We start from the raw sequence: 21,104 nt of genomic DNA, 5'->3' as shown, positions 1-21,104 counted from the left end.
CCTGCACAGACCCACAGATCTGTAGCCAGTAGAGGGCGCTCTCCTCCTGCCGAACCAAGATGTGAATGACTAGTGAAGACCTTCCCCGAGCAAGGACGCAGAGCCGGAGCTGGGGACCATCTTCATTTGCTAAGCTTGGAGTCTGGGGAGCAGGGCCAATTAAGCATCATCTCTTCCCCTCATCTTTCTTCTTTCAAAGAAATTAAGGAACAAGGAATGGGAGTCTGATGGAAATCACATTAAAAAGTAAAGCTTATCAGAGAGAGAGCTTTAGCTATGTTGCCAAATGGGTTTGCCAATCCTTCCTACTAAACTGTCCCATTCGGACCCCAGGAAGAGTTGGACGACCAGAGGCTTCCCCACTGGGGCAGGACATGTACCTCGTGGCAGAGAAGATGCATGTGTCCTAAGGACGGGCTGCTCAGAGAGGAGGGCCTGCAGGGGCTGCTGGGAGTCAGATGACACTTTCCTTCCCCGTCTCGGACCTTTTGGATAAATTACACACACACCCCTTCTGTTTGCAGTGAGAATGTCCTCCCGTGTACTTCTCTGCTGGGAGGTGGGTAGTCCTTCCTTCTGTGAATGTGTGCAGCAGAGATCAGTCTTCCCTCTCCAAATTTTTTCTCTTAACCTATTGGACTTGATATTGTGATCAGTGGAGCTGGGGCTGTGACTGTTTCCACTCAGCAGTGTTAACCTTGGTCCCACCTGGTAAAGCTACTGTAGGTATAAACATGGTTTTGTAGCATGTTCTCCAGGGATCATTCTCTGGGAGCTGTTTGGCTTCCGTCCCTAGATTGCTACCTTGGTTCCTACCAAGAGTGAGGGCATGAAACCTACTAAAGGGAACATAGGTAAGGAAGTACTCTCATCCAGGCCTGAGTTAGATGTCGGTCTTAAGGGTGTCTGTCCCCTGAGAAGGATTATGGAACTGCAGAAAGACAAAAGTATACAAGATTTCTTTGAACAAGAAATACTTTTGGTAGATAGACCCAAAACTTACTGCATTTGAAGCATCTAATAAGAACCTGGTGACCTTGTTCAGCAGGGCCTTCACCTATTAGAAAAAAGTCTGACACTTCTAGATGAGGCCACAGTAGCTGCTGTAACTAGCTACGATTTTTTTTTTTTTTTTTTAGTGTCTTAGATGGGGTATAACCTAAACTATCCATGTAGGCTGAGCCAGAGCTCCCATTTCTCCACATGGCCTCACAAGGCCACAGCTTGTGACTTGTTTCTCAGGCTTCCTAGGCTATGTACCATGGCTTTGGGGGTTAGTGGACCCATTAAATAACCTCTATTCTCTCCTTCTGAATGTGATCCGATTAAGGTATAAGAAATAGGAACCAGACAGTTGGAGGTCAAATAGCAGCTGGTTAGAGAAGATTTAAATCTGTGGTGAAGTGGACTTGCACACAAGTCCCTGTATCACTCCCGCCATAAAACGGCCCCTCCCAGGCCAGGGCTCAGCTGTGCGTCCAGCGGGGCGGGTGCTCAGCTCCTGATGGAGGCAGGCGATGCTCTGGGCCTCAAGGAGCCTGACTCCTGCTCTCTTCCTCCAGCCACTTCAAGAGAAGGCTGAGCAAGGTGTAGGAGAGAGATCAAGTGCCCCTCGTGAGAGGTGGAAAGCACCTTCTCTCTGGAAGGAAGAGTGAGGGCGAATGGTTCCTCCAAACCTAGGATTAATTTTAGAGTATCAAAAAAATTAAAGGCTATTTTTTTTTTAATTATTAGCACCTTTAATTATTATTTATTTATTTTTTTGGCTGTGTTGGGTCTTCGTTTCTGTGCGAGGGCTTTCTCTAGTTGCGGCGAGCGGGGGCCACTCTTCATCGCGGTGCGCGGGCCTCTCATTATCGCGGCCTCTCTTGTTGCGGAGCGCAGGCTCCAGACGTGCAGGCTCAGTAGTTGTGGCTCACGGGCCTAGTTGCTCCGCGGCATGTGGGATCTTCCCAGACCAGGGCTCGAACCCGTGTCCCCTGCATTGGCAGGCAGATTCTCAACCACTGCGCCACCAGGGAAGCCCAAGGCTATTTTTTATTTCAAAAATATTTTGTATTGGAGTAGAGAACTTCATTTTTTTTTTTTTTTTTTGAGCATGAGGCCTCATGTTTTGTCTTAATATTCTTGGCACCGGGCACAGAGTCTGGTAATTATTTGTTGCTTGAATGATATTTAGAACAGTTTTTTTAGTGTTTAACCTAATGGTTTCCAGACTTGGAAAAAGTAGGGCAGTAAAGTGACATGTAAAAGAATATGCAGCACTAATAACTTTTTATTTTACCATGTAAGGATGTTAAAAAAAATAGCTACTACCTCAAACATCACCATAACTTCAAGAAACAAAATATTTTAATATAAAAAGTAGGAGGAACACGATCTTAGAATTAAGGATGAAGGTCGTTTTGTGTCCTTACACACACACGCGCCTAAGTTGTGCTTATTTTTCTCAATTTTCCATCAGCCAGGAGAAATGTGGTCATGGTCTGGTATTGAGAAACCTCAGATCCCTCTGGGTTGCAGCCAGACTTGAGAGATGTCTTAAGAGCCACTTGGTGTGTTCTCACTCTTGGCTTGTTGTTTTTCTCTGAGCAGAGCTCTATCAGAAAAAATTGTCTCCGTCCTGCCAAGAATGAAGTGTCCACACCAGCTGGAGCCCCACCAGATCCAGGGGATGGATTTTATTCACATATTTCCCGTCGTCCAGGTAAGAGCATCTGTGGGGTTTCTTGTCCTCTGAACACTGGAATTCCTGTAACGGGTCTGGCTCTTGGGCCGTCTGGCCTAGATCCTGGATCTGACGGGTGTGGCATGGATTTGGTGGCAGCAGAACATGAGGACACTCCTCAAAACGTTGCCAGTACTCAGTCAACCCTAGTTTCCCACCGTCACCTGTTCTGATCTTTGAATGCTCCCATTAGTAGCTTTTCATTGCCCTTCTGGTAAAGATGGAAGCCCATAGTGCCCCATCGCCCCCCATGCGCTGGTCCCCTTTGACCTCTCCAGCCTCAATTTATTCTTTGCTTTTCTTTGTTCTTTCTATTCTAGCCCCTCTGACTTTCTTTCAAATTTCCTCATACACACTGTGCTTCCTCCTGTCACGGGGCCTTCCAGGGTGGGAAGGTCTTCTCTTCTCTCCTTACCTTTATCTTCCAGATCTCAGTTCCACCAAGCCTTCTCAAGAAAGCTTCCCCTGACTGCCAGATCTAGAGCAGGTTCCTTTGCTATATCCTCTAATACGGCATATTCCCTACCCTCACAGGAATCTTCCTCACTGCAGTTTGTGACTGTGTCCATTCAGTGTTTGGTTATTTGTACGTCTCTCCCATCAGACTGTAAGCTTCCTGAGGGCAGGTACCATGGCTGTCCTGCTTGCTCTTGTGTCTCCGGCACCTCTTGGAATGTCTGGCACTTTGTAGGCATTCAGTCCTACAGGGGACTAAATTTCTAACAGGAGACTTATCTCCACCCTGGCTTTTCCCCAAGGCCCTGTGATTAAGTGGCCCTGCTGTACAAGTCCCTGTATTCTGTGCGGTTCTTGTGTCTCAGCCCCTCCTCCAGGCACCACAGAAAGAGGAGGAGCAAAGGGACTTACCTTTGTTGCCTGCTGTGTGGACAGTACTTCGCCTCGGATCCTAATAGAGTTCTTTGAAGCATCTATTGTAATCCCAGTCTTACATCTGAGGAAAGTGAGACTCGGAGAGGATAATCCATTTGCTTAAGGGCAGAGAACTAGTGAGTGGAGAGGCAGATTCCTCTAAACTCCTTGTCTTTAGGCCTGTACTTTCCCCTCCACCACCATGCAGCCACCCAGAGGAAAGCCGCGCAGCCCCCGCTAGAGAGGTTTTGTGATTCTGTTAAGATTAGGTAGTGTAGCAGTTAAGAGCCTGGACTCTGGAGACTTCCTGGGTTCACATCTTGGCTCTGCCACTTTCTAGCTGTGTGATATTGGGCAAATGACTTAAATTCTTACCTGATAAGTAGAAATAATAATAGTACCTACCTGATGGGATGAAAGCTGAGTGAGTTAGTATGTGTAAAGCACTTGATTGAAGGGCTGGCACCTTTCAGTAAGTGCTTTGTAAGTGTTATATAGCTGTTTCTGTTGTTGTTAACTGCTATTGGGAATCTTTCCCTGCACTAGACTTCAAATTAAATATGTTGAAATTTATAACTGAAATTTGTAAATTTGAGGCTAGGACTTTAACTCAGGATTTGACTTGTTTGTTTGTTAGGGGATGGTACCCAATCGTTTTGTGAAGGTAAGAAGTAGGGAGTCTGTGTAGATTCTTACAGAAACCTCCAACCCCATCATACTGTGAAGTTGTTGCCCTTTCCCCTGAAGCCTGGATCTCTAGTGACTAGACCTTACTCAAAACTATGCTAGAACTTTGAGGACCAAAACTCTAGGCCATATATGAGAAGGGGATGAAAGGGAAGTGATTGTCTACAGTTGGTTTGGGCATTTTGAGTATCTAATGTTTGTGTTGCGAGCGGAATGTTGGAGGGCCCCCTTACTGGATGTGAGAGCCTCGCTAATGGTTACCCCATATCTTAATTTCGTGGATCTGTAAAATTTTAAAGTGCAAATAGAGGTTGACCTGTGGTTGCAACCTGTATTTGGGCAGGAAGGGACGTTTTTAAAGGCAACAATTATTTTGCTTTCTTTACCATTTCCTAAAAGAAAGGCCATTTAACTCTCACTCTCAGAATAAAGGACAGTCCTTCAAATGGAATACATGTAGCCTTATGAAAAACTCGCCACATGCCTGTAGTTTTCTGTTTTGCCAGACACCAGTGAAAGAGCAGTCGTGGACCAGCCACTGGGAACCACTGAACTGGTTGTCTTGTGTGGGACTAGCGGTCCACCACCCTTGTTCGCGCTGTTTAGCACAGCTGTGGTGACACTCTGAATGCAACCAGGAGGAAAGAAGAGCTAACTTCCGGCTACTGGTAGTTCCAGGTCACATCTTTTTCTCCCATGTGGGGCCCGTGAATCCTGTGAGGGTAGGTATTTTTCTCAAATGCTAGGGGCTTGTGGCAGAGCTCAGCTGTCCTAGAGGTTCCCTCCGCAGCCCTTCATGCTGGGAACTCCAAAACACAGCGGTCGAGTCTCTAAGGAATCCTTTGAATCAACGGGCTTTGCCTTCCTCATCTGAGCATGTTCTCCAGGATCCAGCCAAGTTACTACTCAGTGTCGATCTAATTAACAGAGGCAGATCTGAAAAGGCAACAGCAATGAAAGGCCAGAACCTGGATCTCCCGATGCAAAGCAAAGCAGAGAGAAATTGAGTTGAACAGTGACTCAGCCTCCTTAGATGTCCGGGGCCGGTGCTGGGGTACAGGTGAGGGGCTGGAGTAGCCCCAGATGCCGTCCGATTTTCTGCCGCTGCCCTTCTGGATTTTAGTCAGTGCCTGAGGTCATTGTTTGGAGGTGGGGTGGAGTGGAGTGATGGAAACAAATGGAAGATACTAGCAACAAGAGAATACTCCTCATAGAATTATTTGCAGCCACTGCTCTCCTGGGCAGCTGTTTCCTAAGTGTGTCCTTTACTTGAGCTGGCCGCCCTCCCTGAGCGCGCATTCCTGCCGTCCCCGCAGGAGCCCTGCGCCATGTGCACGTGTCTGAACCTTGCCACGTGTGGCCATGCCTGGGGAAGCACAGCGACCGTCCAGAAACTGCTCCTGAGATGTAGTAGCTCTCTCTGGAGAGAGGATGGCATCCCTCCGTAAAGTTCTTTAGTAATAACGGGAATGAATGAAGAGTCAGGACGAGAAGCAAAGGCTCTTTTTGTACTTTGCATTCTCACCCTCAGAGCGCCTGGGCCTTCCGCAGGTTGTGGGGCGTGGGTGTGTGCACGTGTGTGTTTCCGTTCCCTGGAGTTGTAAGTCAGCAGACACGAGGAGCGGCTCCTTGTGCGTATGAACCCCGTAGACCTAGGAAACATGGTGTGAAGCCCAGACGTGCGGTGTCCTGATATGGCCGGCAGCTGTGTGGCTTGCTGGCTGTGGATCGGTGGGCGGATCACGTAGTCTCTCCGAGCCTCCAATTCTGTAAAACGCGGCCAGTGCCAATTCCCTTATAGTGTTGGGTGGATTCGAGAGCTACCCTGAAGCCTAGGGCTTGTGCTCAGCACACCTGGTCTCAAGTCTGAATGTTGGGGGGATTTTTTTCCACCTGTCAGACGAGGGTTACACTAGGCATTCTCACTGGTTCCCTTCCCTTCCTCTGGTCTGTGGTGCGAGCAGCACGGGAAGGACAGAGCTCCAGTGAGATCCGCCACCGGGCGTAGGGAGGTTTGGGGGATAGCTCTGTCTGTGTCGGGCTCCAGGTGTTCACAGAGCTATCTAGCACTTGTGTTTCATTTGCTCCCACAGTTGCTCTGTGACGTGAAGGGAACTGATACTCTCACCTCCTCTTTAGCAGAGAGGGAAACTGAGGCCCAGGCACCTGAAGCGAGGCTCGAAGGCTCCTGCGCGGCTGTCCGCTCAGGTCCTCCTGGATCTCAGCCTCCAGACACCCAGCAGCTGCTTTTCCTGCAGGGCAGTGTGTGTTGATGGTTATTCGTCACCTGGGCAGTTCACGTTCTGTGATTCGGGCGCAGGACCGGCGCCGTCTCTGCGTCGGCCTTTACCGTGGTGTGTCTCATCCCTATCAGCTCACGTTTCCTCACTTTCTTCCCCAGTGGCTGGTGAAACGAGCCATAGAAACAAAAGAAGAGATGGGTGACTACATCCGCTGCTACTCCGTATCCCAGTTCCAGAGAACCTACAGCCTCCCTGAGGTCCGTGCTCTTTCCTCGTCCAGCTGAGAAGCTGAGTGCACCGTGAGGGACCCCGGGACGGCGCAGAGCGCGCTCAGGCGCCCCTGCACTCCCGCCCGCCCCCACCGGATCAGCCCTGAGACTGGGCCTCCTGCCTCATTAGAAGTGCCTGTTTAAATGGCCACCGAGTGTCAAGCCCTACAGTTTTGTCCTTGTCTCTCAATTGTGGTGCTTGATCTGGACCTTTTGTTAAATTACAAGAGTGTGAGTGTATTTTTGTAGAGTCATAAAGGTTTTCGAGAGACCCCCTGCTTGGAACGCACCTATAGTCACAGTTAAATAGTCATCACAACAACAATACTGGCTGATCACTGTCGGATGCTACATTCCAGTCCCGGCACATCTCATGCCTTCTACTTTTTGATCCTCATGACTGCTCCCTGAGATAGGCGGTGTCATCCCCGTTTTGCAGGTGGAAAAGCTAAGGCTTAGAGGTTCGGTAACTTGCTGAGGTTTCAGAGCTCATAAAGATCTGAAGTGAGGACGCTTGTCTTCACCACTACACTCTGTGGTCCCCCTTTTTCTCACCAGCTATAGGGATCTGTTTTGCAGCCATCGGCAGAGGCCCTAGCTTTTTCCCATGCAGGATATATTCCAATTTGTTAGAAAATTGAGACTTCTTCAGGCAAAGTTGTGATGAGAAGTCAGTTTATAAGATGGACTGCTGAGCAGTCCAGTTGAGTTTCAGTCTTTACGCAGGAAGATTTGTTTCATCCCTGTGTCTTCTTGTCTTGTAGGATGATGACTTCATCAAGAGAAAAGAAAAGGCCATCAAGACAGTTGTTGACCTCTCGGTGAGTTCCCTGCCCGAGTTCTTCTGTAAGGGAAGAACATAGGGTCATAGCCTCCAAGTAGCCCTTTGAGTTAAATCACAGAAGCCCGTACCCCCTGAGGTTTCTATCTGCCGGGTTGCCCAGGAGCTGACCTCAGGTGCACACGTGAGGGAGGCCCTGCCTGCCGTGCGTGCCCGGTATCCGAAGCCAGCGTTCAGGGTAGCACGTGCCACAACCACTGCCCTGTGTTTCCCTTAGTTCCAGTTTTCCAGACCCGAAGCCCTTCTTCATTTGTGCCTGTGGCAGCTGTAAACTTCACATAGCTCCAAAGAGCAGACGACGAACTAGAGCCGATGCATTGAGGTGACCCCTGCCCTGACGGCTTCGGAGAGGCAGAGTAGCTTCTGAGCTTTGTGTGGGAAGCTCTGGGATGGCCTTTGTCCCCAAGCACAGTGTATCTTAACCACAGGGTCTGCGCTCATGTGCCCACTTCCCCAGTGCAAGGGCCGGAGGAGAGCTTTGGGCCTTTTCAAAACACTCCGGGCCAGAGCCCAGCAGAACTTCGTCAGCCTTCACCCCCCAGCCTTCCTACTTGAGCTGATGGGAATGGAGCCTCATTGCCTGGGTGTAAATTCACTTTCTTTAGAAAATAATGTCTAGAGTTATTCTGCATTTTTTTTTTTTTTTTTACTTTTAAGAATAAATGTATGGTCTCCCCAGGTGATTACTGTGAAAAGAATAACAGTACTTTGATGATGAAAGACATGAAATGCTCATTTAAAACAAAAAAGCCTTTGTCAGTTTATGGTTGTAATTTGTATCTTTTCCACAGTTCCATTTTGGAAATGGGAGAAATGGAAAACCTTTAACATAGTTACACTCTGAAGCCAGATGCTGTTTTCAGATTTGGTGGCAGTATTAAATAGTAACACTAAGAGGACATGACAGAACAGCAAGTAATTTTTTTCCTGGTTGTGAGGTAGATGTTCAGTTTAGAACATCTTTAAAGTTTTCTTTAAAAAGATTGATAGATGAGAGGAAGAAAATCAACCTTAATCTAACAACACAGAAGCAGCCACTTTTGATGCTTGGACATATTTCTTCTGTGTTTTTAATGTGTATTTTTATAGTAAATTAGAAGTATACTTTGAAGGTAATTTTGTAGTTTTTTTTCCACTTACCAATATAGAGTCTTGTATGCTGTTAAAGGTTCCTCCTAATCGCATTTTCATGGCAAATAATAACCAATTGGTTGGATGTGCTGTTGCTTTCCCTTGTTTTAAATGATGCTTCATTTCTGGAAAGATCTGAGAATTAGGTGACAGCATTACCTCTGATACAGGGAGCTGGGGAACCAGTGGCAGGAGAGGAAGGGAAATTCTCTTTTCCCTATAAACTCTGTACTATTTGGATTTTATACTAAGTCTGTGTATTACCTATTCAAAAACAATAACGTAAAAACTATTTAATTTTTTTTAATTAAGAAGCTGTAGGAAGTTTATTTTTCCAAAATTACAACTACAGGCATATATTACTATATCAAATCTTATAAAATCCAATTCTTTTTTTTTTATATTTTCAGCATGTTGTTTTATTTAATTTTATTTTATTGGAGTATAGTTGCTTTACAACGATGTGTTAGTTTCTGCTGTACAGCAGAGTGAATCAGCTATACGTATACATATATCCCCTCTTTTTTGGATTTCCTTCCCATTTATGTCACTGCAAAGCACTGAGTAGAGTTCCCTGTGCTATACAATAGTTTCTCATTAGTTATCTATTTTATACATAGTATCAATAGTGTAAAAAATATTTAATGTTTAATTGAATATCTTCATGTGCAAATCTCACTTGGAGCCCTGGGTAGAGAGTGAGAAACATTACATTTTTTGGCTGTATCACCAAGAATAAAAGGCCAGTGTAGCTGTTGATCAAACTGGGTCTGATGTCTCTTTACCTATTAAACATTTCAGGCCTCTAGAGACACATTATTTCTTCTTCTCGTTTGTAATGGAGTTTTTAAAGATAATCGTCTTCTGCTTGGCAGTATGACTTAAATTCTTAATGGAATTTAAGGAGATAATGACAGTGACAAATACATAGTGCCCAAACATTGTTCTGAGCATTTATATATAACTTATCTAGTGCTCACCACAACCCTATGAAGTAATAGTATTTTTTTTTTTTGACATATGAGGAAACTAAGGCACAGATCAGTTATGTAGGTTGCCCTAGGTCACATTGGTGATGACGGAGCCAGGATGCAATAAAATGCTAGATAAAATGCTGTTTGCAGCTCATTAGAAAATAATATCAAGATAAAGGAAAATGGAAAAAAAATTGTAGGTCTCTGATAATAGTTCAAATTGCTTAGTTTAGTTCCTTTTCTTATGTGTGAACTTACTCCTTGGTTGACTGTCAATACATTTGCAACAGGAATGATAAAAAAAATTTTTACGGATGGCCAGAGCTGGCCTTTGGGTTTTGTTTGTTTGTTTTCTTCTTTCTCCATCTACTGAAAATACTCCCCCATTTCTAGATGCTGTCTTCTTAGGTTTCTGAGCTGAGCTCTGCTGCCATTAACTTCCATCCTTCGCACCCACCACTTCTGCACACGCTTGCTTGCGGCCTTGGAGTGAGGGTCCCAGGAGCTTGTCAGAGACTCCGGGCTCCATGTCCCTGTCTTCTTCTTGTGAGTCAGTGCAAGACATGGAACAGCTTGCTGGGTTTTGTTTGCTGTCATTCTCTCCAAGGAGAGTCCCTCCCCTCGTAAAGGGAATAAAGTCTTTCCTAGGTGACCAGGGTGTGGCTCTTTGCAAGTCTTAGTTTCTCAAGAATGTTTTCTTCTCCTTCCAGCCTCTCCCCAGTTCTGCCCTTCAGTTGTCTCATCACTGTTTCTTACCTGCCCCTTGCTGACAAACGTAGAATCCCAAATTTAAACTCTGAATGGTAAATTAAGGATTAAAATTTGGTCTTACATACAGTGCCAGGTTTCTAGAGCCAGCCTTTTATAAAATATGCATGTAGCTGCCGCGTACTGACTGAGTGCCTTCTATGTGCTTGACATCTAATGAGGCATTTTACAAGCATTATCTCATGTACTCCTCATCAACACTCAAGGACTTATGCGTTATATTTCCATTTTATAAATCAGGAAGTTGAAACTAGAAAGGTTAATAAATTCCTTACACAGTTGCAGAGCTGAGAAGAGGCAGCCAGGTTTTCATTTTACATCTGGCTCCTCAAACACAGCAGGTGTTGGTGCTTCTCTAGTTTTCTCACTCTTCACCTGGTCTCTGATTTCCTACACATCCCTGACACTGATTTGGCCATAATGTTTCTGACTGATTTCAGGACCCTGGGGTATTATTTATCAGGGTCCCAGAGACTCAAATGCATGCAGAGTGGTTGGGTGCTCTGCCCTTGTGAGGGCATCTACTCTGCCTTTGCCTGTTTGAAGACCATTTGTCCAGCTGGAGAATGGGTGCCAAGTGGAGATTGTCCTGTTGTCTTTTTTTCCATCTATTAACAAGTTATCATTGTGCCTCAACAAGCAGACTTTACTTACTCTTGCTTACATGTCTTTTTAAAAATAAATATTAAACATTTTAATATTTTTCAAAAAATTTTAACTTATAAGAATATAAGCTTGTCTTTAGCCATCTTTGTAGGACTATTCCAATTTTTTGCATTCATCCTTGGTTATGTAGCTCATCTATTTATTTTTTTTTTTAATTTTATTTATTTATTTATTTATGTATGGCTGTGTTGGGTCTTCGTTTCTGTGCGAGGGCTTTCTCTAGTTGGGGCAAGTGGGGGCCACTCTTCATCGCAGCGGGCGGGCCTCTCATTATCGCGGCCTCTCTTGTTGCAGAGCACAGGCTCCAGACGCGCAGGCTCAGTAATTGTGGCTCATGGGCCTAGATGCTCCGCGGCATGTGGGATCTTCCCAGACCAGGGCTCGAACCCGTGTCCCCTGCATTGGCAGGCAGATTCTCAACCACTGCGCCACCAGGGAAGCCCCTCATCTATTTTTTTGATGCATGATTTTTTGTTTTACAAAAGGTTATTTTTCTCTCATACTACTACTGTGGTAATAATGAAAAATTAGGAAATGGAGAAAAAGTACAAAGACTAAATCACCCATGATACCACCAGCCAGGGATAACCACTGTTATTCCTAGTAGGAAATATATAGTTATGGATATCAATATAGAAAATTAGAGATCACAAAAAATGACATGATACTACATATTCTGTTTTGTTGTGTGGTTATTTTGCTCAACAGTGTAATCAAGGATATATTTCCATGCCAATAAATATACCTCCATAGCATTTTTAGTGGCTGTACATTATGCATTGTGTGGTACTGACTTAACTAGCTTAGTTTGTTTTTTGGGGTTTTTTTGGTTTTGTTTTGTTTTGTTTTGGCTATTATGTAGGACATCCCCATAGCTAAATTTTTTCTTTTATCTTTAATTATTTACTTGGGTTGCATTCCATGAAGTGGAGTTGGTTCAGAGGTTATGCCTCAATCTGTTAGTACCTCTTGCCAGATTGCCTGGCAGAAAGGCTGTTGTGTGAACTTTTAACTTCTGAGCTCATCACCTTCCAGTGTTCTCTCTTTTTGTCTCGGCCTCATTTTTCTTCGTCCTGGGGATTATTCCCAGTACTTCTGCTTCTCCTTTGAAATGTGTTCTTTTCTTGACTTCTCCATATCTCCTTTTCATGGCATAGGTGGCCGCTTTGTAGAAGGCCTGCTTGATGGGAGGTGGTATTTTCAAAGGAAATAAGAAAATGAAACTATTGTCCAGGACAGGCCTCCCCTTACCCTTCCACTTTCGCATCATAATCATAATCGCTCACTTGTCTCACCTAATGTGCTGTTGTACAGCCTACTTCCTCCTTTTCTGAACTGTCAGCCTTCCATATTCATGAAGTATCTGACCTGTGCAGTGAGGTCTTTTACTCCCTCTCAACCTTGAGTAAAGAGTAGCTGTGAAATTTTACCCAAAGCCCCCAAAGATACATTTGCTTACTATTTGTTGAGCATTTCTTGGTAATGTTTAGAATTTTGTATGAGAACAGAGGGGACAGAGGGAAAAAAAAAGACTTCTTATTGGTCCCCTAAGAGACCAGGTCATTTAAAACTACGACTCCACTGTGTTCTTCCATACGAAACGCTGTGAGGAGGGCCTTTCTATCCAGGACATGAAATGTAAACGTGGCAACATAAGTAAAAAAATATATATTAGTACATTTTATCAATAATAGCAAATATACACGTGTATGTATATCTTAGCCCTTAATGTGTATCAGATAATGTTAGATAGATTGACTAATCCTTACGACTCTCTCCATATACCTATTTTACAGATGGAAAACCTCAGAGGTTAAAGTAATTTGCCCCAAATCAGAGAGGTAGTAATGGGGCACGGGTTAAAACCCTGTCTGTCTGCCTCCATATATTCATTCCGTAATAGTAATTGAGCACTCACTGTGTGCCAGACCGCGTTCTAGGGTATGAGGTGAAAGCAGGAGCATTGCAGCTGTAAGGGATTCAGGGGATTTCGGGCCTCATCAAGGGAAGAGATGTGACGGGGGGTTAGCAATAGCACACACGGGGTCTCTGGGCGGTGCTTTGACAGGTTTGCCTGAAGGGTGGAGAGGCTCTCAGTGCCCAGACCATCCCGAGGCCTAGGCGCCGGGGCCGCCATTCAGAAGGGGACGCGAGGAAACGAGGGAGCCTCGGCCGGGGCAGGTTAGAGAATCTGAAGGGCAGCTGCAGCCTGGGGTCTTTAGAGCCACGGGGCTTATCCTGTCTGTGGTTCGCAAATGTCAGGTGCAGTTTTGCAGAGCATGCAACGTGGACAGGCTGTAAACCGCTAAACTCCGCTTAGTGGGGCCATCTTTTAAACAGCTGGGTCTGTGGAAAGTTTGAGGTTGGCGCTGGAGGGTTTTGAGCTGTGGGTCTCAGCCTGCTGTGAAGAAGTAAACCTAGGAGTCAATATACAGAAGCCATCTTGGCTCGTGTATACAAAGCAGCGACCTCATTCTTACCCACCGAGTTACACCGTTTGGTACAAACCCAAGGGGACCTGAGGTGGGACTTGTGCCAGACCTCAAAGCACAGAAGACAGGCCTGCACGGCGGAGCTCGTGTAAAAGAGAATAGAGGAAGAACAAAGTTTAGGGGCGTCTGGAGAAAACCCTACCTCCCCAGCTAACTTTCCTACCCATAGACATGATTGCCATCCGTCTCTCAGCATTCCCTCACTCAGTTCCCAGGGCTTCATTTTTGTGGTGGTGGTGGTTGTTTTATTCATGTGAGAATGAAGAAAACAACCTGATTTGTCTCAGTTATAATGACTCTCTTATGGGGTGTTTCAGGGCCCCACACTCGCTGATGGGAACATCAGCGGAGGCCCTCTGGGTGGAAGGCAGCGTTGTTCAGGGGCTGGTGGGCGGAGTGTGTCCGTGAGAGTAGGGTTTGGGTTTGGGCTGCCAGGTGAGCCCTGGGAGAATGAGATGTGCTTCCTGCTGAGTTGGGTGTTGTCCGGCCCCCTGGAGCTCTGGAGGGCAGTGGCTGCTCATGGCCGTCTTGCTGCCCCCTGGGTATTTCCTGAAGGGGTTGCCCACCGTAACTGAGAGGCGAATTATTTAATCGCTGCTTCTTTAGTAGCAAGGTGGAGGTAATGGCATCTGCCCTGCTCCTACCTCATGGTGTAGTTATAAAATGTAAAAGGTGAGATGTATGTGATGTGCTTTAAAGTATAAGGATAATTACACAAAGGCCAGCATTTGTCATTGTTTGGCAGAATAAAAGGCCCTTGTGGCTGTCGGTTTCAGTATGCTATTGTTTTGAAGTCAGTCCTTCTTCAGACTCCAGTTTCCTGTCTGGGGTGGTTGACTCTATGAATGGTAACTAAGGAAAGTAGCAGTTAAGCTCAGTCATTATAGTGCTGCTGTAATGGTAGAGCTCTGTGGAAATTAAATCGTACACAGTAACTGACGTCATATGGGTCTTATGTTTTTCATTTCCCCATAAATCTGTTTTGTGTTATTTATAGCTTCCTATTCATGTAGGCACCAGCAGCAACCTAGGAGTATTTGCGGCAGTGAGTTACAAGAACAGCCCTCCAGGGTCATCCCAGCACCTGTTTCATTCCTTTTCCACAAAATTGTTGAGATTATATATGTTACAGAAAGGATGTTTTTCTGTATGTTTGAAACTTTTCATAACAAGAAGTGAGATAATAATAAAGTTAAGAATTATCAAGAGGGGAACCATTCTAATTAGCATAAAAATACCACTGTCTGCAGAAACCTGATAGTGTGCTTGTCCTGGTGATGTCCAGGTAGAGATTAGGTGTGGTGAACTCCGCTAGTGGAGAAGAAAAGATCCAGGGACAAACTGGAATACCTTGCACAAACAGCTGCCTGTTTGCACCTGGAGCCCTGAGCAAATATTATTAAGGTATTGTTTGATGCCAGTTTGGCAGTCAAGAAGGACATTCATTTGGGGTAGAATGGCAAACCAGGTCATCTGGGGGTGAAGACCTACATTAATTGAGCACCTACTACGTGCTGTGTACTTTGTTTAGGAAATATATATATATGCAGTTTCAGAATGTGTCCTACACAAAAGAGGTCTGTGTTTCTACATTTATAACTAAATAATACTCTAAAAAAGTCACTGAAAGTTTAAAGTGCGTTTTGTGTTCTTATAAATTTTTTAAGGATAAACCTCAAAACACTTTTGTAAAGAGATATATATCTCTGAAGGGTTTGTATCTGCTTTCCTTTTCTGGTATTGGAGTTCAAGAAATGGAGATTTCTATGCCATGAGAGAATTTTTTTTTTAAACATTCTAGGTTAGCATGTATATCTGATTGTTGCACGGTTTATGTCTCTGGGTGGTAGAAAGGTCTGGATATGTAGTGACTGGAAAATTTGTATTTTTTTCTGGAAAATTTTATTAAGGAATAAAAAAGATTTAAATAGAGAGGTAAATCTTGCTTTTCAAGGCAAGATTCAGTATTATAGAGATGTCAGTTCTTCCCAAAGTAATGTATAAATTTGGTGTGATTTTAGTCGAAGCTCAACAGTTTTTCATAATGAACTTGACAAGCTGATGCTAGAATTCATTTGGAAGAGAAAATGTGTAAGAATAACCAGGAAATTTGAAAAAGAACAGTGGAGACAGGATAAAGACTCATAAAGCAAGAGGAATTGAAGAGGATAATATTGGTATATGTTTTATATATATGTATATAGTTGTCATTTTAAATCAAGGAAAGGATAGACTATTAAATTGATGATGTTGGGATTCTTAATTTTCCATTCAGAGAAAAACATATATCTATAGATACCTACCTTTCACTAGACCCCAAAAAAAATTCTGAATAGATTGAAAGGCTAAATATAATCTATAAAAATGGCATACAAGAGCTTTTTTTTTTTACAATCCCTGGGTTAGGAAGTAAGGTGATTGATAAGTTTGATTGCATGAAATATTAAAATGTCATAGGACAAAAAAGCCCAACAAGATTAAACAAAGTTGACAAGCCATAGATTGGGTGGAGATATTTGCTACAGTATAAAAATCAAAGGGGCAGATTCCTTGAGGACAGTCGCACGTGCCAGCTGTTCTCCTGAAGGGAAGCTGTATACCCACTGCCATGGGAAAGGACTCCCGCCCCTGACAGGCTGGACCAGCCTCCTCACGCTTAGTAACTCTCTGCCTCATCCACCTCTTAGGATGCTTACAAGCCCCGTCGGAAGTACAAACGCCAGCGGGCAGCAGAGGAGCTGCTGGATGAAGAATCACGGATCCACACTACGCTTTTGGAATATGGCAGGTAACGAAGGCGGCCCCGTCCGAAGTGTCTATTTGATAAAACCATTGAAAGGAAAAGCTAACTTAAATGGCTTCATTGGGATAAACTTGGTTGGTTTTCACCTGACTGAGTTCACGGGTTTGAGCCTGTGATTGCCAGCACCGGGGGCTTTTCTCCCTGGTGTTGAATTAGCTCAGTTTCTGTGGGTAGCTTCTCTGATGGCGGTAGAGACCTGACCTTTGAAGTTCCTCACCAAGCCCCCATCCCCGGCTCTGCCCTGCTCAGGGAGCTGGGAAGCGTGGGGCATTCGCAGAGGCTCAGGTGGCCTGCCCTTCACGCCCCTGCCACGTGTTAACGTCTTCAGGTAAACTAAGAATTGAAAGCAGTTACAGCAGTTTTAGTTTGTGTCAGAGTCTAATAGTTTTGGTTTCCTGTGAAGAATTGTCCTGACCAGGAAAGTGAAGAATTTAGAAGTAGTTTTGTCACTTCTTAAAAACATCTCTAATTTTTAAAAATACAGTTCTTATAGCCTCAGTTTTCAGTTACACACACACACACACACACACACACACACACGGGAGTGCTTCTCCTCGTTGAGTTTTTTGCTTGACTCTGGATATTAACCTACCTTTGTGTCCTGAATTTTCTACTCAGGGTCACTGATTCCTTGATGTGAGTATGTCGCCTGTGCTTCCTTCCCCTCTGCTCCGAGTGATTGCTGTGTGCTGCCCTGCTCATAACCCAGCCCTCACTGGGGGGCTGGAAGTAACAGCGCTGCCACCAGCATCTCCAAGTGAGCATCTGATGGCTTCTCCCTCCAGGGTACTGGAGACAACCAGAAGGAAATTAAGGCTTAATTGCCTCACTTCTTCCATATCTCAGATGGAATTGCAGTTGCCACTTTTTGTTTGTTCGTTTGTTTGTTTTTGAGAGAGTAATGCGGGCTCAGATCCTTTCTTCCTGAGAATGAAAGCTAGTCCGTTTCATTCAAAGGAAGTTGTTAGTTCTGGCCCCGACCTGAGCGTGAGGGCTGCCCCACAGCTCACTAGCTGTTGCTGCGAATTGAGCTACTTCTGAGTCAGGCACCTCCAGACCAGCGACATAATTTGCAGGGCCCAATCAGTGTAAAATGAAAATGCAGGGCACCTTAGGCCCCTGAGAATCATGAATAATGATTAATCATTAAGGATTTCACGACAGCGGCAACAGCCAAATGCGGGGCCCTTCGGGTGTCAGGTCCCGTGCCACTGGACGAGTTGCACGCCTTGGACACTGTGAGGGGGGCTCTCTCGCCACCCCTCAGCTGCAAGCGGGCACACGAGGCTGCGCTGGTGCGGGCGAGCCAGAGCTGGAGAGGCAGCCTCTGTGAGTGTCACATGTTCCGGAGCCAGAGAAGACTTAGGGAAGTGTGGTTTTTGGTAGTTTGTATTGTTCATACCTCCATTTTTTCCAATGTCCAGTACGTGTCTCAGAACTAGCCTTAGCTCTTATTGGTGGGATCATGCTGACTCCTGATTTCTGAGCCTGGGGTGGGTGTTTGATGAAGGCTTTTTTTGCTTGTTTTTTAGGAGATGGGGTTATTTTGCCTTTTTTTTTTTTTTAAGCTTTTCTGGTAAGGAGAGGGTGAGTTCGTGAAGGTGGAGAATTCTGATGGTTTATTCAGCTCATTCCCCTTTTTGAGAATGATGAAGACAGCATTCAGAAAGGTTAAAAAATAACCTGCCCAAGGTCAACTGCTAACTCTTAAGAACTAGTAAGAGCCTCAAGCTGGGACTTGAACTCAGGTTTGCTGGACTCCAAAAACATGTCATCATTATTATCTACAAATGTTGTTTGAGCCTCTGGTGAGAGTTTGGTTCTTGATTTTAGGAAGACAGGCCCAGCCTTGGTTGTTTGATCTGAGACTGAACAACCAGAGAGTGGTTATTACAACTGACAGAGCAAATGGGATAAAACTTACAGCCCCAAGAAGTGTTCTTTTATTCCCCTTCCTTGGGAAGGCTGCTCCCCTCCTTTCTGTCTCTCTTACTCTTCCCTTAGGGTTTTAAGTCAATACTCTCCACTGCTTGAGATCTCTCCCATTCGATGAGGATTACATAACAATGTCTTTATGAAGGACTTTGAACAGTTTGTCTCATGTAGAAAACAGTAAATGTCAACTGTTAGGTGCTGTCACCACCACCACCATCATCACCATCACCATCACTACCACCATCATCATCATCACCATCATCTTCATCTTCATCTTCATCACCGTCACCATCACCATCACCATCACCATCACCACCATCATCTTCATCACCATCATCCTGAGCAGCGGCAGTTTTCAGTTCTCAGACGCCCTTAAATGTGACCTTTAGGTTCAAATGAGGAGCCTAACCTCAGCCTCTCCTTTCAGTTCTCCTGTCCCTGTGTTCTCATTACCCCCAGCTCTAGCCCTCCCTCCAGCCCCTTTGTGAGAAGCCTTACCCTCTTTGCTTTCCTTCCTAATCAGGCAGGGCTGGGCCTCTGCTGCCTCTGGGACTCACTCCACTCCTCCTGCCTCCCCCTCACTGTTGGGGCGTCCCTTAATTGCTCATCCCCACCTAGGAATCCTAATCCCTCATCTGTTGTCAGTGTTTTCCTCTTCATCTCACCTCTTGACAAGAGGGAAAATATTTTGACTCCTAGAATAAGAAGGTCTGTAAACAGTGTTTCTTCTTTGGGGTTAGAGGTCAGTCATCAGCCTAAGCCCACAAAGCATCTGGCTTTGAGGCCAGCATCCCAGTTTCTTCTCCCTTTTTTTTTAAAAATTTATTTATTTATTTATTTTGGCTGTGTTGGGTCTTCGTTTCTGTGGGAGGGCATTGTCTAGTTGCGGCGAGTGGGGGCCACTCTTCATCGCGGTGCGCGGGCCTCTCACTGTCGTGGCCTCTCTTGTTGCAGAGCACAGGCTCCAGACGCACAGGCTCAGTAGTTGTGGCTCACGGGCCCAGTTGCTCCACGGCACGTGGAATCTTCCCAGACCAGGGCTCGAACCCGTGTCCCCTGCATTGGCAGGCAGATTCTCAACCACTGCGCCACCAGGGAAGCCCTCTTCTCCCTTTTTTGGCTTTCAGTTGCTCAAATAAGGCTAGACTTTGAGCCTGGCCAACTATGCTGAGGACCTTACGGACTGTGTGTCTTGTTAAAAACATGCTGGGTATATTTGTTTAAATGTTATGTTGTTGGAAAAACAAGACTCATAGTTTCGATTTTAGACTTAAACACAATTGTATCTTTATAGTATTTCAGTTATATTATGGGTCCAATCAACTTTTAGGAGCTAACTTAAACAACTAACCACACTATGAAACTGTCACTGTGGGGAGATGCATTTTAAGTGCATATGACATGTCTCTCCCAACCTGTGTCCCCTCTGAAGGCCCATGACATGCTCATAGAGGTATTTAGTAAATGCTTGTTGAATGAACAAAGAACAGAATCCACAGTCCTTAGTATTTAGGGCTTTTTTATGCCCCTGATTTGTTCTGGATTCCAGATGATTTGATATCTGTCTTGCTTTGCCCTAGGGCAGAAAGGTAGTTTGTTTTCTAGAACTGTGATGTGCAGTATGGTAGCCAGTAGCCACATGCGACTGTTGAGCACTTACAATGTGACCAGTATGGCTCAGGAACAGAATTTTAATAATTAAGTTAAATTTAAATTTTTTTAATACATGCTTTAGTTATTGGAAAATGTTTAAGTATGTCCGGAATAACTTGGGTATGTGAACACTAATTTAAAGTTCTAGAAGATGTACATCCTTGATGATAAAGACCAAGTCCTGGGTCTGGAGTGTGAGGAAGTGACTGGGTGGTGAGAGGGCTGGAGCTCTGTTGGTGTTGACGGTGTAGACGTCAGCGTGGTTGGCGGGTCAGAGCTAACAACGGGAAATCCAGGAGCACACTGAAGCACGTGGCACTGCATATCAGGCTGGCGCTTGAGAGGAAAGGGCCCAGCTGACAGTGCAAGAGGAAAGGTAGGTTGTAGGATAGAGCATGAAAGGATGCTCTAGGAAGGATGAAAGAGAAGTAAATGTGTTTGTAGTAGAAATAAGTTGAAGCATCTCCCTGCTCTTTGTGAGGATGATGGGCCGCAAAAGGGTACCATGTTCTCCTGGTGAAACTCAAACAGCACGGAAGAGTCTCCCAGAGATGTGGGACCAGTGAGCAAATGAGGCAGGCGTTGATAGGCAGCTGCGGACAGCTCTTTTGTGTCATGGAAGCGTTTCCACTATGTCACATGGAGAAGGAAACCTTTAGAAGAGTCAGCGGGACTCTTCATTCAGCAAACGTTCATCAACTAGCTACTATGTGCCAGGCACTGCACTAGACGCTGGGGATACAAAAGTGAATATTCATAGCAGCACTATTCACAGTCACCAAAAAGTGGAAACAAACCAGATGTCCATCAGCTGCTGAATGGGCAGACAAAATGTGGTTTTTTCATACAATGGGATACTATTTAGTCATGAGAAGGCATTGAGTACTGATTCATGCTATAATACTGATGAACTTTGAAAGCATGCTAAGTGAAAGAATCCAGGCACAAAAGGCCACGTGTTGTATGATTCCATTTATATGAAATGTTCAGAATAGGCAAATCCACAGAGACAGAAAGTAGATCAGTGGTTGCCAGGGGAAGGGG

At 45.0% G+C, this 21,104-nt stretch overlaps 1 protein-coding gene across 1 annotated transcript in view; it reads left to right on the top strand.

The window, feature by feature from the left end:
* CCDC93 (coiled-coil domain containing 93) overlaps nucleotides 1–21,104 on the top strand; it is a 91,329-nt gene that overhangs the window by 10,266 nt on the left and 59,959 nt on the right. Inside the window, exons 4-7 of the mRNA XM_068545261.1 lie at nucleotides 2,596–2,707; nucleotides 6,687–6,785; nucleotides 7,562–7,618; nucleotides 16,357–16,457. Coding sequence (XP_068401362.1) covers nucleotides 2,596–2,707; nucleotides 6,687–6,785; nucleotides 7,562–7,618; nucleotides 16,357–16,457 — 369 coding nt within the window. The remainder of the gene's footprint in view (nucleotides 1–2,595; nucleotides 2,708–6,686; nucleotides 6,786–7,561; nucleotides 7,619–16,356; nucleotides 16,458–21,104) is intronic.

The sequence above is a fragment of the Eschrichtius robustus genome, chromosome 5, assembly GCF_028021215.1.
Source record: "Eschrichtius robustus isolate mEscRob2 chromosome 5, mEscRob2.pri, whole genome shotgun sequence".
Lineage (NCBI taxonomy): Eukaryota > Metazoa > Chordata > Mammalia > Artiodactyla > Eschrichtiidae > Eschrichtius > Eschrichtius robustus.
Note: the sequence above shows the minus strand (reverse complement) of the source record. Positions and strands in the feature narration are given on the sequence as shown.